Source organism: Impatiens glandulifera, chromosome 4 (assembly GCF_907164915.1).
Source record: "Impatiens glandulifera chromosome 4, dImpGla2.1, whole genome shotgun sequence".
Classification (NCBI taxonomy): Eukaryota; Viridiplantae; Streptophyta; class Magnoliopsida; order Ericales; family Balsaminaceae; genus Impatiens; species Impatiens glandulifera.
Window position 1 is genome coordinate 49948916 of NC_061865.1, and position 21738 is coordinate 49970653.

At 30.1% G+C, this 21738-nt stretch overlaps 1 protein-coding gene across 1 annotated transcript; it reads right to left on the minus strand.

The window, feature by feature from the left end:
* Positions 1-1192: 1192 nt before the first annotated feature.
* LOC124935747 (very-long-chain aldehyde decarbonylase CER3-like) lies at positions 1193-5702 on the minus strand. The gene is made up of 11 exons (XM_047476167.1): positions 5550-5702; positions 5226-5455; positions 4898-5139; positions 3899-4118; positions 3648-3775; positions 3309-3565; positions 3091-3198; positions 2125-2331; positions 1927-2037; positions 1650-1823; positions 1193-1559 (listed from the first exon to the last, which is right to left on the minus strand). The coding sequence occupies exons 1-11, from the start codon at positions 5583-5585 to the stop codon at positions 1386-1388; spliced, it is 1887 nt and encodes a 628-aa protein (XP_047332123.1). The 5' UTR covers positions 5586-5702; the 3' UTR covers positions 1193-1385.
* Positions 5703-21738: the final 16036 nt, after the last annotated feature.

A 21738-nucleotide genomic window follows, 5' to 3' on the forward strand; every position in this document is an offset into this window, starting at 1 on the left:
GAACCATTCAATAATATCATCCTACTTGTGTTTATCTCCATATTTCAATCAAGTCCAAAATAGCTAACCAAGTTATGATACCACTTATTAGGAAAAAAACGTGTATTCGATTACCTACTTGACTAAAAAATATAGGAGCAAATAAAACACAAGTAGAAATGGAAATAAATAACACAATGAACACACGATATTTTACGTGGAAAACTTTTCAAATCAAGGAATAAAAAACCACAGGACTTTACGTCCAACTCAAGCTTCACTATAATCAAAGTTGGGAATACAATCAAGGTATAACAACCTTTAAGTACCACATCTTTTTGGTCCCAAACAAGTCAAATAAAAAACTCAAATTAGGAAGAAACTTTAAGCTCCAAAAAATAAGATTTCGAGACATCCAAATCTTAATCCGACCGTTGAAAATGTAGAGGAATGAGTTACTAACATCTCGACAAAATCTCAGCGCAATCGGACTCCGTTTGAATCTCTGATTGTCAGTTTGATGAACCCTGCGCGGTTGTAAGCAAAAATCTGTTACAAAATTTTCTCTTTCTTCATCTCTATTAAATTTTGACTTCTTTTTCTTAATCACGGCTGCCGTTCTTTAAATACTATAGTTATTAGATATAACATAACTTTTAAAATACTATATTACTCTTAATGAATTAAAATGAACTCCAAATATTATTGGACATTTTTAATAGTTGATAGTTAAGAGCCCAAGCAAATCCCAACATTAAGTGTAAAGAGTTTTTAAGGCTAGGTTCTTAATAAGAAAAAATATGAGTTCAACATGTTACCTTACTCATAATAAGAATTATATCAATTAGCCAAGTTAATTTTATAAATTATAAAAACTAAAATAGTGATTCGACAAGTTAATTCCATAAATTCTAAAAAATATATACCAGTTAAATATTAACATACTCAATTAAAAAAATATCAATTCAACGAAATTTTAGTTTAATTATATTTCTTAATCTTAAATGTTCTACCCAATTTACAAATTACAATTACCCTAATTCTAGTTCCAATTTAAATTGGAACACTGTCAATAGTGTTCAATCTTTAATATCTTTTTGGGTCATCATCCTTTCTCTGTTTCTTTATAGTTAATTAAATCTTAGAAAATTCTTTAAATTATTTGAGACTATTTCTTAAATATTTTCATGTGCTATATAAGTATGTATGTAGATAAAGAAAAAAATATATTGAATTCCATTATGGTTTACTTGTCAAGACACTAACATTTGGAGTTACAAACAAATCAAACATTATATATATATATATATATATATATATATATATATATATATATATATATATTTAAAAAAACATGAGTATATATATTTATATTTATATTAGTCCATCGATCCATGTCACACCCACTAATGTTTCTTCAAACTAGAGACAGGCTTGAGCCCATGTTTCATCGCAGCGTTCCAAACAAGGTCAATACGGTCGACATCAATCGCCCCGACTTCATGGTGTGTCCAACCTTCCAAGAAATGAACCACACCACCAGCATGACAAGCGTGAACTACTCCTCTTTCAAGCTTATACTGCCAAAACAAATTAATACATTTTAATCCACTAAATAAAAGTGCAAATCCTGAGTTAAATTATGGGATATGATTTTGCATGTGAAGTACCTCACAGTAACCAAGTCCTTGTACGTCCTCAGGGAGCCTAATGGCCGCTAGGTCACCGTAAGTGCAGTCTCTTCTAAAGTGTAAGATCGGTGGGACGACAAACTGATGAAAATGAGCTCCAGATGGTGCCCAATTTTGTTCTCGTCGAGTGATCCATTTTCCAACTATCCATGTCTGGTAATAACAAGGGAAAATAAGTCATTTTACAAATTTTAATAATATATGAGTATTTTACATGTTGGGTTATTTTATTTAATACCAATTATATGTTATTTACCTTGCAATGACTTGCTGCTTGGTACTTTGTCACTTGGACTAAGTACTTTTGATATTCTTGGGGTGCCTCTTTTTGAATTTTTTGAAATCTCTCGGTAGATAAAGTCAACATCTGTGATATGTAACCATTCATTCTATCAATATGGAACAACTTTATTTATGGTAAGATGAAAATAGACAAGACAACACCACCACTTACCAGAACCTTGACTTGTCGTCTACATAGGTAAAGGGCTATGGCCCTTCCAAGTTTTGAGGTCGCACCCGTGAGGAACACTTCATCGACATCTTGAGGGAGCTCGTTTAAAATGACAGCCGCAGTTAGAGTGTTTCCATGGACAACTCGAACTTTAAGGTTTGGATATTTGTCCACAAAGAGTGTTCCACCTCCATTTAAAGCTTCATTCTATAAAATAAAATGTAAAAATAAATTAATTAGGGTTTTACTTAATAATATCTCTAAAAGAATTCCCAAGGCAGATCCTGTGTTGTTTACAATTAAGAAGTGATAAAATTTTGTTATTAAAATCGGGTTTGAAACCAAACTTGACACAAAAAATAAATGCTAATTGATTGATTTTTTTGTCATACTTTTTATGGATAAATATTAGAAACTATGGACATCCTTCTTTTTAAGTAATAAATTATCACTAATAATTATTTGAAATTAATAGTTATTTGGATTAAATCATATTGTCACTTCTAAACTTAAATGCCACATGCCATTGTTATATCTAACAATATATATATATGTGGATCCTATGTCAATTAATAAATGAGGCTACCTTAATTGGAGAGTTCAAAACCTACAAAAGCAGATAGGGATATTTTACAAATTGGTCTATTTATGTATATTAATTTCGATGTGAAAAACAGCTCATTGATCAAGTCATCAAGATGCAGATTTAAATATTATGGTGTTTGTTGCTAAGACGTGTTATCTAATGTACCTTTCGGTTCATTAAATGTACATAACAAAATCATATCTATCTTGTTTTTTTCTTCTTCTTCCAATATTGTGTATTCATTGATCACTTTGTCCTTTTGTACTATTTAACACTTAAAACCGATTCATTAATAGTGTAGGGTTTATTCGTAACCACGTTAATTTATTAGTCTAAACTACGGTTAAGCGCATAATATGATTTAATGTTCGAGGTTTCACCTTGTTGAGAGCAGCAAGGCTGATGACTTTGACACCTAATTTGTTGGCCCTAAGAATGGCCATCTCAATTTGTTTATTGATTCCATCTTGGGCAAATGGCAAGAAATACTGAAAAAAATAAAAAAAAAAATCAATTCATGATAGGAGAAGAGAAAATAACAAAACTAAACAAAGCAATTCAAGGATAATTTGTTGTTGACCGGATGATCAATATGTACCTGAAAACCGAAGCGAGGAACCCCCCACATCTGGTGAAGTCGGCCTCTAAGGTTGTAGAAGGTAGCAACGAAGGGCTTCGACTTGGCCCACATTATAAGCATTATTAAAAACCCTAGAGGCATTAAAGGCAACAAGAAGATCCTAAACTTGTATGGAATGGAGGCAAACGATCGGAACACAAAAGGCTGATGCATAGACGTCGATATGTCAACCGCGTGAGCTAAGAACACGAAATCTGGTATTATCAAATTCTCGGCTGCATGCATGCATGAACAAAAATTAATTCACAATATTGATATAGATTAAAATTAAAAGATTAAATTCCTAAAGATACATACCAGCATCCAAGTTAATCTTTTTATGGAGATTCCATGATTTATTGTTCATGGTATTTCCCAATGCATCATAGATGGGCATGAAGAGGCAATAATTGGTGCCCATTTCTGTGTGATGTAGGCTATGGTACCTGTCCCAACATATTAAATCCCATTAATTGAAAATAAACAATAAATATGATTTTTTTTTTCAAAATAAATAAAAAATGTGATCAATATTTAATTATATGTTACAATTTTCTAGGGTTACTCACGTGGGAGTGTAGACGATATATCTCAAGATCGGAAAGGCTTCAAAAAGGCGATGTGACACAATCTCAACGTTGCAATGACCTAAACTCCTTAGAAGGTCGAAAATTACTATATATCCGTATATCATCCCAATCGAGCCATACCCGATCAAACTAGTCCCAATTATAGGGACCCCTATAACTACACTCAAAAACAGGTGCTCCAAAAATGTGGCACTCCCAGCTGCAAATAATTCAATTATTGCATAAATGAGTTAAATTGACAGCACATGGTCATCTTAATTCTTAAGATATGTATTATATATGTGAAAGTTCCTTTACGAGGCCACAGTTGGTATATCACATTTATGCAGTGATATTGCAAGTCAATTTGTTTAAATAAAAGGAAAGGTAGGTGGGTATTTAATTCCCCCCATGATCATGCATGGCCGATAAGCTATCTTTATGACTTTTCATCATGGTCCATTTCGACTCTATTCTACGGTTGGAGATAGTTTAATTTCCTTGAAAAATCTTTGAAAATATCATATATCATGGTTATATGAAACTATAAATTAATCAATTATTATCCTCCTAATGATAATTGTTTGGGATAAGATATGTAACAACTGCTATTCTTTTCATTTTGGATGGAATATTGCAATGGATAGAGAATCTGATCAATTTGGAGCAAATTCTTCAAGTCTTTGCTAGAATTTAAATATCAGTCATAATTTTAGTTATAATTTATTTCTTTAAGAGAGTAATAGTACTATATTTAATTACTAACTTGGTCATAGTGTTAGATTTAGTTCTTAACTAAAAGTATGGTGTCTATGCCTACAAAATTGTTAAAATATGTTCAACTTTTTTTAGGCTAGTATTAATTATATCTTTATATTATTTTTCTTTTACTCTATTTTTTCACTCACTCATGTTAAGATCGTTCACAGATTGTTGTAACCTATTGTTCTCGAATTTGGATAGAAAACATGTTTCAACGAATTTTTCAATAAAAAATACCTGTTACGGGTTGTAACACCGCCGATGAATGATGAAACGAATGGTAAGGAGTGAAAAGATAACTTCCATGAAGAAGAAATCTATGCACACAATAGTACAACGGCTCCGAAACAAACACATGAAGCAACACAACGACGATTAAACCTCTCGTGTTCCACAACGGAAGATCAGTACTAATCACCGACGACAACATCCGACAGGCCATAACCCCAATATAAGCATGAAGAATAATGAAATTATCCCTACAATAAAACAACAACAAAATTGATCACCATACATAAAAAAATCTAAAAAAGAAACAAACTCGATAAATCAATCAATTACTTACCAATCCCATTCCTTGTCAATCTGACTAAATTCCACACCCTTTTGATTAATCCGACGTTTACGCGTGAGGAACAACATATTGCAATAAGAAGTAAAGAGATGGTATATTTCACATCTTAAGATGCATATGATAAGAAGATGAAGACACCAACTGTCCTTCCATATCATCCCTTCTTCTTGAATTCTCCAATTCCGTACAACATTAGCAACAAATGGCCCATACAACAAATACTATTACCAAAACAAAAACAGAACATCAACCTTAGCAAATCACAAGAACAAGATCTTCTACAACTAGTAAGATAAGTTAGAGATAACTTGTTACCTTGTAAGCTCCTAAGTTTTCCAAAACAGACGCCATTTGATTATATTGAAGATAGATTTGAAGAACTTGGTTTGTGTTTAAATGGGTTAGATTGTGATGATTATATAGTGGTGAGAAGTCAAGAAAAGAGAGATAGATAGAGAGAGAGAGAGAGTGAAGTAAGAGAAGTCAAGAGAGTTTCGTAGAAAGTCCAATGGCAGATGAGCCGCCGGTCTGAAATTGTCGGCGTACAGATGAGGAGTTAATTAAATTGTTCATATGCTTTGAACCAGTTTTTGTTAAAGAAAAGTCAGATTATGTGAGTAGAATTAGTATGATATGAACACGGTTTAATTGAATAATGAGTATGAATGTAACAGCTGTGAAGATGGCCTACAATAAGCCATCCAAATTAATGACCCTATAGTTGGGAAGATGGGCAGGTGGTGGTGAGATATAGGCTGAATGGTTAGCCATTTCTCTTGCTTAAGATAGGACCATTTCTTTTTGATATGACATCTTTTTTTATATAGATAATATTAAGAGTTTGCTAAGCTGGCGCAAAATTAATACAAGTTGAAAAAAATGAAAGATATCTAATCTAATCTTTCTTACACACATGTAGGTCATATATGAATATATATAAACTGTTTTTTTTATTTGTCTCTTTCCAAAAGAAGGGTTTACAACCAAATTTGAATTTGTGGTAGGATTTTTTTTGAAATAGTTAATGCAATAATATTATGAAATGTGTTTAAAACACAACAACAACCTAACAATTTTGGATAGAAATCAAAACAAACAAATAAAAATTAATGTGTGTGAAGATAGTACTCCAAAAGCACTACGAGACCTTCGATCGAATTTATCGATTTCTAATCTAGAACCTCATATAATGTAAAGATAATAACATTGTGAAGAATTCACAATAAACGTTTGAGATTGCTGAAAATTTTACGATTTTTCTCCAATCAAATTATCTACTAGAAAATAAGAGGAATATATCATCATTGTCTTATATTCACAAATCTAACCACCTAAATTCAGGTTTCCCAACACACCAATGGTTCCCAGCCTAACTCAATAAATATATACCAGTAGTGCTTCAGATAAGACTCCAAATACCAACAACATCCTAACAATGTAAAAGAATATATATATATATGAGGGAGTGTCTCCACCTCCCTAATACAAACGACATTGACTAGCCAAGATAAGTTTTTTTTTTGCGCATGCATCTACGATCAATTAGAATCCCAACACATAGATTGCACTCCAGCCGAAAAAATAGATTTTAGTGGAAACTCTAAACTTTCATAACTTCTTCTAACAGAACACAATCAGAGAAACTTTATCGAAAAGATAATAACAATGTCACACATTAAACTTATTCATACGAAAATTGAAACGAATTTATGTATATAAAACATTAAACATTGTATGTTGAAACTAGTTAAATTTCAATTAACAAATGCACTTAATTATTTAAGATTTAATTTGTGACTAATCATGTAATAAGGTCAGTGAAAGTAAGCTATAGAATTAGTTACTTTTGCTCATTGTTTTCCACCTTTATTTAGTTTAAGATTATCATTTCATTTTTTGCAGTGAAAACCTTTTTATTCTCTTTGCATTAGACACTTATTGCCTTTGCAGTCTATCATTAGTATCGCTAGGGCATTCCACTAATGCTCAAATTAGTGTTTATCCCTATTTTAATTAGTATGATTTTGGCTCATTTGAAAATTGGTTAATTCTCACATGCAAGTTATTTAATTGAATTTTCAATGAAATGAGCTCATCTAATTACACCATTGTAAAGTACTCCAAGGCACATTTGTCCTTAAATATATTAATGTAGTGAAGGGATAAATATATTGCTAACTCAATATTATAGTTATCTTATCCAAGATACTAAAACAACTTAAGTTCACACTTATTTAAAAATAGATTGCACAAATTTTTACTGATCTGATTAACTTTTTATATATATAAATGAAAAAAGTTCACACTTATTTAAAAATATATATATGAAGATATAGGTAATTATTTATACATGAATATAAATTGTTGATGTTTATGAAAGAAAATTAGACTTTGTTTGCCTAACTTTTTGAATAATTAGGTTTAGGAGAGGATAAATTGAAAAAGTTTATTCATGTATAATGTGATTCACATGGATATCCATTTATGTTTATACTGGATTAAGATTTTATTACATGAAATTATTTAATATTTTTAAATAATTTATATTGGGATATAAAGTTTAATATTTTTGTTACGTTAAAGTTGTTGAAAATAAAATTAATTAAAAAATTGAAGAGTCATAAATAGTAGATTTATTATATTTTTTTAAATAAGTTTCTAAATAAGCATTAATTCAAAAAAAATTAAGAGTTCATGAGTTTTATAAGTTTAAAATTTTTTGTGATATTATAAATATAATAGTTGTACGTGTATAAAGAAGATGAAAATAAAATAAACTTTTTTCCCCTTTTTTAATCTTATTATATATCTTAAGTTTGTAAGAGAATATGTCAATTGTCCACTAATGTTTTCAACAAAGTGGTATCAGAGTAAGGATGTCTTTAATGTTCCAATATCTGCGTCTTACAAATGACAATTATGATAGGTGGTCTATCCAAGTAAAGATGTTACTCGGTTTCAAGGTGCATGAGAAATCGTAAGCGTTGGGATTGTCGAACCTAATGAGGATGTGATATTGACCCTAATTTAAGCATTCGAGAAGAACAAAAAGAATGATCAGTTTGCCCTTTTTATCATCCACCAGTGTCTAGATGACGCTGCTTTGAGAAAGCAGTAATTGCCTCAATGTCGAATGGGGAATGAGAAATTCTAGAAAATTCTCACAAAGGAGTTGTTAAGGTAAAAAAGGCATGGCTTTAGATTTTATGGGGATAATTTGAAGATCTTAATTAGGAAATGTCGGAGTCTATTTCAGACTATTTCACGTGGATCATATCTATTGTCAACCAGATGAAGAAAAATGATAAAAGCATAGAAGTTGTTCAAGTAATCGAGAAAATTTTACACTCTTTACATCAAAGATTTGACCATGTAGTGGTTCCAATGATAGAGAACATAGATTTTGAGAAACTCTCAATCGACGAATTAAATGGATCGTTATGGGTGCACGATAAATGGATGAACAAACACAAGAAGAAGCATATGGAGCAAGTCGTTCTAGTTAAGAATTCGTTTGGCGAAAAGGGGAGTATAGTTCATCGAGCCCGGGGTCGAGGTTCGTCTCATGGTGGAGGTCGAGGATGTGGCATTAATCCTGACGATTAGAGTGAAAATGATGAAAAGCCTCGAGGAAATCCTAAAGGTAGTAGTAGAGAAAGCGAAAGAGGATGCAGACGAGAACAAGAAAGTGACGGATACGAGAAGGGATACAAAAAGTCGCGCATTTAGTGCTACAATTATCATAAATTTGGTCATTATGCTCGTAACTTCTAGTAGGCCGAGGATGCAAAAGTAGAAGTCAATCTAACATAAGAGAGAAACGAATGAGTCGGCGTTATTGTTGGCGCTAAATCAAGAAGTTATTGGAGGAGAAAGACAATAGTATCTTGATAACGGTGTGTGTAACCACATGTGTAGTGACAAGTCGAGATTTGTTGAAATTGAGAATAAGGTAACGCAAATATCACGTTTGAAGATGTTTCACAAATCCATATTGTAGGCAGATGTACCATTTTGATTTAGTTGAAGGATGATACACATAAGTTTATTTTTTATGTGTATTATGTCCCTAAATTAAAGAGTAATATTTTGAGTTTGGGACAACTCATGGAAAGAAGCTACCATATTTTAATGAAGGATCGTAATCTTTGGCTACGAGACAGAAGTGCTAACCTAATTGCGAATGTGACGATATCAAAGAATGTGATTTTTCGCTTCCTATTCAAACCGAATGGCCAATTTTCTTGCAAGTATCTGTGACGAATCCATTATGGTGTTGACACGTGAGGATGAGACATATCAATTTTAGTGGCCTAAAAATGATGTTCGGAAAGAAAATTTTGAAGTGATGCCTTCGATGAATCATCTGGATCAACTTTGTGAAGCGTGTCTTCTAGAAAAACACGCAAGAAAAATCTTTCCGAAGGAAACAACGTCAAGTGCACAAAACCGCTTAAATTAATTCATGCTAATGTTTGTGGACCGATCAAACTATCGTCTTATGGTAAAACTAATTATTTCTAACTTTTTATCGACGATTTTAGTCGGAAGACTCTTGTTAATTTCTTGAAAGAAAATTCTAAGTGTTTTGTTACTTTTAAGAATTTCAAAACTTTGGTGAAAAAAGTGTCTACTTAATGATTTGGGCGTTGAGAACCGATTGAGGATGAGACTTTACTTATGACGCTCTTAACCATTTTTGTGAAGAAAGTGACATTAGATGTTTCCTCACAACTCCAAGATCCCCACAAAAAAAATGGAGTGGCCGAAAGGAAGAACCAATACATCCTCAGCATGGCTCGGAGCATCATGAAACATAAGAATATTGCAAAAGAATTTTGGGCGAAGCAGTGGCTTGTGTAGTGTATCTCCTTAATTATTGTTCGACCAAAAACGTGAAAAAGTTTACATCAATTGAAACTTGGAGCAAAAAGAAGCCATATATATCTCACCTAAAGATTTTGGGAGTATTGCTTACAAGCATGTGCCGGACCAAGAGAGAACCAAACTTGATGATCAAGTTTGATGAAGATGCTCTACAATCCTGTCAACGGAAAGATTGTTGTGAGTTGTGATGTGAAGTTTGATGAAGATGCGTCTTGGAATTGGGAAGTTAATGAAGATTCTATCAACGAATTCTTTCCATTCTGCAATGAGGACGACCAGGAGATGAAACGTGATAGTCTACAGTTCCTACGACAATCTCGAACACATCTTCTAGTGCATCTTCATCAAGTGGAAGCCCTAATGAAGGATCACGAAGAATGAGAACTATCCAAGAATTTTATGAGAATACAAAGTGAATGATGACTATATGTTCTATCATTTGACCGAAACAACGTCTTTGAGTTTTGAAGAAGCTAGTAAGGAAAAGAAATGAAGACAAGCCATGGAAGAGGATATTCGATTCATTGAAAGAAACGATACATGTGAATTCACTTCTATTGGTGTCAAGTGAATATATTCAAAGATAAAATGAATACCAAATGTGTTGTGGAAAATATAAAGCGAGATTAGTCGTTAAAGGGTATGCACAACGACACATATTGTAATATGATGAAGTATTTCTCTTGTTGCTCGTCTAGAAACAATCAAATTTTTTATTTCACTATCAACCAAAAGAAACTGGAAAATGTTACAATTGGACGTGAAGTCAACATTTTTAACGATTTCCTTGAGGAGATTGTTTTTTTGGTGCAACCAAAAAGGCTACGTGATGAAAGAACATGAAGGAAATGTATTAAATTTGAAGAGGGCTTTGTACGGTCTCAAACAAGCACCTCGAACATGGTAAAGTTGGATTGATGCTTATTTTCGTGATAAAAGATTTGAAATATGCTTACATGAGTATGAACTTTATGTGAAAATGGATAAAAATGGAGTTTGTTTGTTTGTTTGCCTCTACGTGGATGATCTTATTTTAACAAGAAATAATCAGAGTCTTTTTACAGATTTCAAGAATGATATGGTCTTATAATTTGAGATGACAAATATTTGTTTAATGTCATTTTACCTCATATTAGAAGTGTATTAATCGGATGATGAAAATTTTGTTGGGCAACAAGCATATGTGAAGGAAGTTCTGGATATATTCAATATGTCAAATAATAAATCGGTGGTTACCCATATGGAGGTTGGAGTTAAATTGAGCAAGAACGAAAAGGGAGAAAATATGGATCCCACATTGTTCAAAAGTCTTGTTAGATGTCTAAGATATTTGACATGTACTCGGTCGAATATTCTTTTTAGTGTGAGAATTATTTATCGATTCATGGAGGTACCCACGACAAAGCACATGAAGACGGAAAAAAGGATTTTGAGATATTTGAAATGTACTATTGATTTTGGACTATTTTATTCATCGTTCAAGGAATTTAACTTGTTGGATATTTTGATAGTGATTTTACTGGAAATATAAATGATCAGAAGAGAACAACTAGATTTGTGTTTTTTATGAGGTCTAATGCAATTTCGTGGAGTTCAAAAAATAAGCGATAATCTCACTATTATCTTGTGAAGCTGAATATGTCTCAATAACAACATGCATTTGTCACGCAATTTGGCTAAGAAGATTGTTGAAGGAGATATGTTTGTTAGAGAATGAAGCGACCACAATATTTGTCAACAACAAGTGTGCTCAAGCTCTAGGAAGGAATCATATTTTTCATGATCGAAGTAAACAAATCGATACGCTCTATCACTTCATCCGAGAAAGTATTACGAAAAAAAGATCATATTTTATTATATATTAAATGTGTTGATGAAGTTGTAAATATTTTTGCGAAGCTTCTTTGAGTGAAGTTTTTTCAGCAGAATAAAGAGAATGTTTGGAATCGCGAAAATTAATTAATTTTACGAGGAGTGTTGAAAATAAAATTAGTTAAGAAATTGAAGAGTCCCTGAAAATTTAAAGGTTTATTTAATAGTAGAGTTATTATATTTATGTTTTATAGGTTTAATAAACATTAATTCTGAAAGTTTAAGACTCAAGAAAATTTTAAAGTTTAAGAGTTTTTGTCATATATAAATAGAATAGTTGTACGTGTAGAAAGAAGATGAGAATGAAATAAAATCTCTATTTCCAATTTTAATATTATTACCTCGAGTTTGTGAGAGAATACGTCGATTGGCCACTAACATTTTTAACAAAAGTATCGTTGGTGTAAAGACCGAACCCGTGACATCGCGCGCCGATCCGTCGACCGAATCGGCCCGCTAGCTGGCCGAAGGCTCGTTTGTCTTTCAAATTTGATAGTTTCTTTATTTTATCATTTAGAATATTTTTAATAATTTTTAAAAAAATAAAGAAAAATATAAAACACCAAAATATAATATTTTCAATAAAAACAAAAACAAAAAAACATTTGAATAATGGCCCATTATGATTTTATTTTATTTATTTTTTAGGCTAATATTATATTCTTTTTTATTTACCATTTTTTAGCATTCCTTCTTACTTAGAGTACTTTGATTTTTATCATTATATTCTAAGATATATGACAATAAGGTAGACACATGTTTTTAGGGACATATTGATATTAACCTAAATACATATTTGTTGGAATTAAGCTAATTCCATTAATGAATGGAAATAAAATTGTAAATAAATAAAATCAAATAAAATTCACACAAATTCAAATGTGAATTAACGGTGAACTTAATCTAAATTATAATTAAATATTAATTTTTTAATTAATATTTAATGCCTAATTAGAAAATTAAAGCATAATGTTAGGATAAACATTTAGCTTTAATTGGCCTATTGGCTAACGTATGGACTCTTCAATTAGCTAGCATTAGTATTGAATGTCTAACATTGCATTTCTGCAAATCAATGTATAGGCTGATTAACAAATGAATGAGCAATATTTATTGCTAATAAATGTTTGGATGGTTTTATTTACAGGTTTAATTCTCAGCAATATATACCCATTCATTATTCATTTTACACATACTTCATTTTCATCTTTCTCACTCTAGAATTCTAAAAGCCTTCTTCTTGTTTTGTGAGTATTCTTCGAGTTCTTCGCTCGATATTTTCCGTTGAAACTCGGTGATAGTTCAGGTACTTTATCAAGCTCGTTGTGTAGTGATTCCGGTGCTGAATCACTACTAGATTCGTTGTACCCTGGGAGACAGCCATCTGTGACAAGCTCTAGCACACGAGGAGACGGTGGAACTGTTTTAAGGGAAATGTGTTTAACACATGCCTCGAATCAACCATCAAATACGGTGATATTGTTCTTCGTATATCTTATTTTATTTTTATTTATTTGTAACATCGTATGTATATATATTTTCTGTTATTTTTCAAGACAATATTTAGGTTTGAATTCACCTTTAGACGAATGTATTAGAACGTAATAAATAAATAAATAAATAAAGTGTAAAACCATCATTTTAAAAATTGCCAAAAGTTTTATATAAAAAAAAACACCTTCGACGGGAACCAAAGACATAACAACGATGCATTTTCTCACATGCAACATAACACTAAACCAACACCAAAATACTTAATAAGAGTTATACACAAAATATTTTTCTTTCCTAATTTCTAGAGAAGTAAATTAGGTTGAGACTCTAAAAAGTCAAAATTAGTTCAAAACGAAACCCTTTATATGAGCTCTAATAATGTCGATCAATTTAGTTTCTCGTCTCATTCGAGACTTGAGAAAAATGTGAGTTATGAGGAGATGATTATCGAGACGAGACATAATCCTCCCAATGGACGAGATTTAAACGGTACAATTGTGAATTGTAGAAATTAAGCATTTGTGCCACCGATTTATGGCCTCTCTTGAAGAGATGAGTAACTCGTCATCCACATGCATACACCAATATCAATTTCAATTTTTAGTGTCGTCACCGATGTTGGTGCAACAAAAGATGTTGTTCAAAATCGTCGCCTGTTTCTGATCCATTCACAATAAGGTCCTCTACAATGGCGAATCAAGTCCAACATCAACCTCATAACCGATATGTCTTTATGAGTAACTTCTTGATACTCATTCTTCCTCGACAATATTTGAGGCATCGACTTCCACCGCACAAACCAATATCATAATGTAGTCAATTTAGCTTATTAAAGACAAATATGCCGCCATATGGGCAAGAAGTTATCATAAATTTCTTATCACTATTTAATCTCATGCATCAAGGAATGCAATAATCAGGGAGAAAACATATATTATAGCATCCATATCCATTTCCTCCACTAAAGATGATATAGTCATGCTTTATATAGGAATAGAAAATCAGATATAGGCATGAAAAAAATTGTTACCAATTCAAACGAAAATAAATCAAACACAGTCCAAAGGAGCACACTAAAAAAAACTCACAACATCGTTAAGATATAAATCATCAAAAGAGGTAAAATAAAAAAGTAACATTAATTCATAAGGTCGATGTTCTCATATGAACCTAGATCAATATAAATCTTAATCCCCTTGTTTTGTTTATGTTTCAAAATATCAAATATATATGTTTTTCCTCTTTTAATTTAGTTTCATGTTTTAGTTTAATGTTATTTATGACGAAGAATTTACATTGTTAACTAGTAGTCAACACCTATTGGACAAAACTCAACATGTAAATTTATTATCACTATTATTATTAATAATATTTTGTGTGTGAGTTGGAATCATATAATCATATATTTGAGCTAACACCAACTATCTAGAAACATCATATATATCATCATTATTGTCTAGCAATAAATATATATTAACAATATTATTAATTGCTTACTGCTTATATAATAACTAGATCGTAAAGGCCCTAATTAATATGATATGATACTTAACATGAAATTAATATTGTTATTTATATTTATAGAAATATTCACAAAATTTATTTGGACTTTTGATATATGTGTTCATTTTTACCTTTATATTTTTAACTTTACGAAAATATTATCTTAATTATTTCATGATAAGATAATACAAATTACTCATCCTGAAATAATGATAATAATGAATCCTCTATGAGAAGATTATGAAAAAAAATCTTCAAAGAAAAAAAAAAATTGTTAAATCTAAGCTTCGGAATAAGGCATAAGATTCACAATCATTTTTTTTTTATTCTGAACAATTTTGTGCCATGCTGATTTGCTTAATGGTTTTCTCTTAATTTGTTTTTGTAATAGTTGTGTGTCGTACTGATTTGTTTAATGGTTAAACTTAAACGACTCTTTATTATTAAACATGAATTGTTAAAGAAATAAAAAAATTCACCATAATATTTTTCTTCATATCAACAACAATGTCACATTTATTTGCTTTTAAAATAATTCTTTTGTTATTTTACTTGACCATTTTTTATTGTCTTACCAAATGGAGGTTAGTATAAAACATCATAATAACCCAGATCCATTCCACATCTATTTCCTAAAATAGAAAAATGCATTCTTACCCACTTTTCATTAGATTTAGATTCATTTTTAAGTGAATTTTTGCATTCCTCACTAAAGATGACATAGCACCAAAAATAAAAAGATCACCTCATCATAAAGGTCTAAAATCATAAAAAAGAGGTCATATGAGAAACATTGATTGATAAGGTCAGATCAATATGAATCTTAATTCCTTCATGTTTCAAACTATTAGCTCTATTATATGTGTTTTTTATTCTTTTGATTTAGTTTCATGTTTCAGTTTAATGTTATTTGTGATGAAGAATTTACATTGTTAACTAGTAGTCAACACCTATTGGACAAAACTCAACATGTATAAAAATTTGTATTAATCTTTTGTGTGTAAGTTGGAATCATGTCATCATATATTAATTTGAGCTAACACCAACTATCTAGAAACATCATATATATATATATATATATATATATATATATATATATATATATATATATATATATATATATATATATATATATATATATATATATATATATATATATCATTATTGCTTGCAGCTACAACTAGAATTTTATTTCAAAGGCCCTACTATGATATGATACTTGACATTATATATATATATATATATATATATATATATATTTTGAAAACGTTTAAAACCATTTCAATAAATTCTAAAAGTGGGAGGGTCAAAAATTAAAGCTAAACAAACCCTAGATATGATTAAGGATGACAATCAAAAGACTCTAAAAAAATTGATTAGTAACATTCATACATTTTAAAAAAAATATTACAAACGGAAAAGATTACATTCAAACATAACCATCCCAGCCTCTAATTTTCGCTTGTTATCCGTTTTCATTGAGAGACCTACTTCCCCTTCCTCTAACAATGAAAGAAGATTGTATTGAAGAGGATGATTAGTATTGTTATTTCTCATTTTGAATTCACTCTTTGTACGAACCTGTTCTGATTTGATAGAAAAAAGTTGTTTTTGTGAATTTTAGGGTTTTACCTTTGTTATCTTTAACTTGAAATTATGTGTTATTGTCTTCCTTATCTTCGGCTTCAGCTTCAGACTTCATATTGGTTTTGGAATCTTCTTTATCGGCATTAGAATTCTTTGTTTCAGCTTTGAAATTCTGGGTATCTTCCTCTTGAGTATCCTCAACAACAACTTTAGGTTATCTTACATTTCCTCATGTTCTTTCGCATTATAGTAAATTTTCTTTTCTCCTTCACATTGATTCCCTTTAATTTATTTCCTTCACTACTTTCATTTTTCCAGAATCCTTCTTACTTTCTTCTACAACTATTTGATCTTTGAGTTTAGCCTCCTCTGTTTCCTTCTTTTTCTTTTCTGCTTCTTGTCTTATCTGGTTTTTCTACTCTTTTCTTTAGTTTTATTACATTTATTGTGCACGAAAGTATTATAAAAAAAACTCATTTTTGGTTTCCATTAATAAGAGATATCAATGACATTGTGCTTTCCTTTTCTGTCAACAACTGTCATTTTCATTGGCAAAACACTCATATGATGCACTTCAATGTTAATTCTAGCAAAAGACAAGTGCTCTCCTCCTTCAGTTATTGGGTCCATATATAATGGTTTTCCAATTATACCTGCAAAATGACTAATTACTTCAGAATTGTACATGTGGGCTGAAATATCCTAGAGCTTGAACTAAATCTTGTTTGTTTCCTTTGGTCTACTTTGTAGATTCATCTCTTCTAACCACTTTTTCAACTTCATGCAGTTTGATCATATGTAAGTATGCCCTTTCTATAGAAATTTTAGATTTGGGTCATTTTTTAATTGTAGAAAGTAGAGGTCATATATGTTTGTAGAAACTTTTTCAAGCCCATTTTCCCTCATTATTTAATTAGAGTCTCTTTAGTAGTTAGGAATGATACTCTGTTTTTTCTAATTAAGTTTCCAACCACCACAAACTCCCAATCTTCAATACATTTCTCCTCTACTTTAGAAGGCAGATTGAATTCAAAAGAAGAGTTGAGTACCTCTACCTTTGTTTGGATATCCCCAAGTAAACTTTTTCTATGTAGGCATTGTCTTCAGATTTCTTTTCTACTTTATTCTTTCATACCTCGTTGACTTTCCATGTTGAATTACTCCTAATGTGTAGGTCTTATATTTGGGAGCCTTCATCAACTGACTATTTAACTATCTCCTCATATTCTACTTTCTTCTGTAAATTCACTCCTAGAAATAATTAACATTTAGTTGGACTATTATTTGTTGAGCTTTCTCTTAATTGATTGTGATTTCTCTCTTCTTAGCATGCTTCAAGAGTTTGATAATCTGGTTTTTAAGACCAAATAGATTGGTTCTTTCGCTATAACCAACCTTTTATATTCATTTTTATTCTCCTGTTTTCCTATTACATTTTCTTTAAATTTTTTATCAGCAATTGGTTCTTTACCTTTGTTGCATTCTTGTTTTTCTTGGATAATTTTCTTCAGCAATCCTATTAATTTTCTTTTTAGTTGTCTCCCTTAAACCTTCCATTACAAATTCTTTGACTTCCTTATACTTATTGATTTTCTTTCTTCCAATTTTAATGAAAAACATAACACAACAACAAATCAACAAAGAAAAGCAATTACAAAATTTGGTACACCAAAAACCCTAGCTATTACAGAACAAAGTAAACTAGAAATATTAACCTTCTAACCAAGCTTTGTAGATGAATGACCGACCTAGCTATTAGAGTCGATACCATGTCGTTTGTGTCATTCGCGCTGATCGTGCCGATTGTGCCCCGAATGTGTCGATCGTGCGCACATTAGACAGGCTATACTTTTATTATTTTTTAATAATTCATACAAAATAATATAAATAATAGTAGTTAAGTCTAATGATAAAAATATTATAAAAAAAAAAATTCATCAACACTGACGCACAAAAAGAAAAAATAAACTAAACACAACAAACTTTAACTACCACGGGAAGATACTCGAGAATGAATTAATTTGCCGACCTAATATAATAACCCATAGGAAAAATATAGCTCCTTTTTGTCCAAAATAATTGATGGTGAATCCTATGCCTTATTCTGAAGTTTAGATTTAACAAAGTTCTTTTCTTTTTTTTCTTTTATGATCTTTTTTCATAATTTTCTGACATTGATCGGGTTCATTATTGTTTAATATCTTGTCCCACTTTCAACTACCCTTTAATTCTCCATTAGATTCACCAATTATTAGCGTTCCACCATTTAGGCGAGGTGTTCATAATAAATCGACACCATTGGTACCTCTTTATAAACAATTGTTGTATAACTATTCAAAAACGTTGGATGATTTAAGATCCAGAATTTAGAGTTGCGGTGAACTTAAAAAATATTTGAATGAGTTAAAAAAATAACGAGAAAATTTTAAATAAAATCAGTAAATAAATATAAATTTTATCATTTTTTAATAATTAGATAAATATACATATAATTATATTAAAAATATTTAAGAAATTAAAGTGTGATATCACATTTTTACGGTTAAAAAAAATTCGGGGTGAACTAAATCCGTCGTTGGTGTGATAACCACGTATCAAGTTCAACATCACAAACTGGACTGCTTATTCGTGCTAGATAAATATCTGCATCCTCGTCAAGGTCATTATCATCAACATTGCAAAGTGGGCTGCCATGGTGTGGAGTTGGCTCCTCCATTCGTTCAACACTTTTTGTGATATTAATCTCCCCCAAACAAATTTTTCATCCCAAACATGATTTAGAGAAGAAACATCCTTTCAAATCACTATTGCTTTGTTATCATGAATCTCACAAATAGGGGTAGAATCCAGGACAATCACATCCATTTGTTCTCAATATAAACTTTCCAAATTTACAATATTTGAGTCTCATCAATCAAGAAAAATGTTTGATGCAATAAAGAGTGGATATTCTCGGTTTCTCTAGTGTTTCTGTACTCGTCCGACGACAAATTTATTAAGTAGGTGGACATGTTATGTGTTTAACATGTGAGGATTAGTCGTATTTCGAAAAAGATCCGTTCTCAATAATAATAATAATAATAATAATAATAATAATAATAATAATAATAATAATAAAAGAAAGACAAATGTTGAATGCACATCATCCACAACTTATGAATCCCACGTAATATTGGGACACGTTTATTCAAATAATTTAATCAAATTAAATATTATTTTATTTTTTTAATCTTATTATTATTTAATTCATTAATTAAAGTATTAAATTATTCTTTATTTTATATTATTATTTTTCTTTTATTGTATATAAATAAATCTCAATTTCTTCACCATAATCAACTATCATCATTTTTAATTTTAAGTAACCCAAATTAAAAAAATAAACCGAATTTGAGCGAGGCATAAAATAGGGATGGCATTCAACCTGACCATTCATATGCACATCAATTTTTTCTCTCCTCATCCAACCAAAAAAAATATATAAATTCCATCTATTTATTTATGTTCAATTTTCAGCCATTCACATCAATTTCAAAATTCCTATACAATTTCTGAAAATCTCAAGTATTCTTTGTTTTCATTTGATCGTTTTTACAAATGATTCCAAATTTTTTTGATAATTTTTTGTTGGGAGATTTTTTTTAAAAAAAAAATCACTATATATTGTTTAGCTAAATACTATTTTGTGCTTGATCCCAAATCATTTTATCCTAAAAAAATAATAATAATAATAATAAGTAATTAATAACTTCAACAAAATGTTAACCCATCAATAAAAAATATTATGGGTTTTGATTTGGCTTGCTAGATAGGAGTTGAGATTGTATGAATTTTTTTAATTCAGTTATTTTCTCCCTAATACTTTTAAGTTAATTATATAATTTTAAATAGAGAAAATTTGTGATAATATTCAATTTTATTTTATTACAAAAATATTAATAGTATTTGGTACTCTCTCTTTTAGATAGTTATGATATTACTTTGAAAAAACTTGAGACTGACCCTGACGGTTATTTAAAACATTGGCCCAACTTATGACTTAGTTGATCGAGTCTTTAACTAATTATATCGACATTGATAAAATTTTGGTCCAATGTTTGGTTTGAATTATTAATGTATGAATAAGTCTTATTGAAAACAATATTTATCTAGACACATGTCTTAATGGACATAGATTGATAGGCATAACTATTAAAATGGTTAAATAACTTATTTATAAAGTTTATGTACGATAAGGATGTCGAATCGACGACTCACCTACTTTTGCATTGTTAAGGTGACTTTTATCTAGAGTTTTTTTTTATGTAATATAAATGTGATTTAGGGGGTGATGTCTGAGTCATTAGGTAGTTGTTGAGAAGATTGGAATGAGACGGCTCATATAGTACTAGACCTACATATTTGAGTTATCATCTTGATTATTTTCTGATGCACTGTTTGGTTGGAGAGAAATCGTCGAACTTTTAATTATAATTGTAATTGTCCGATTCGTATAATTAATAATGATATTATTATGACGTTTTCTAATATTCGTTCCAAAAAACTGGTGGAGTCAATCGGATAATTAATTAATTTTCTTGAGGATTTACAAGTTTGATAATCGGTTGGGTAAAGTGAATGTATTATTTTCTTATTTTCATGTTTAATGATTTTTTATTTTATTTATTTTATCAAGAAATTCTTTGTTTAAACGATTTTTATTATTTTTAATAAATATACCCTGATTTAATTTTTGTTAAGTTTAAAAATATTTTTCAAATAACCCACATCAAATATACCATTTGATTATTTTATTTCTTTATTTAAAACAATTCATTGACTCCATTTTAATTTAAATTTGATCACATACTTCGGTTTTCAATCAAATAACTTAACAATGTGATCTTAAATTGATTTTAACCTTCAAAATAAATTTACAATCAATTTTGACCTTTAGATTAATATTATATACATATTATTATTTTAAGTAACTTTTTTGGTTAAAATTATAACTTAACAGTATGTTAAGTTATATAATTCACTTATATACTATATTTAAATAATAATATGAATATTTAAAGTCATCATAAATAATACACTCCTAATGAGCAACAAAAATAAAAAAGATCTCCACGCCATAGAGGTCTAAAATCATAAAACAAATAGCTAAATTACAAAGGCC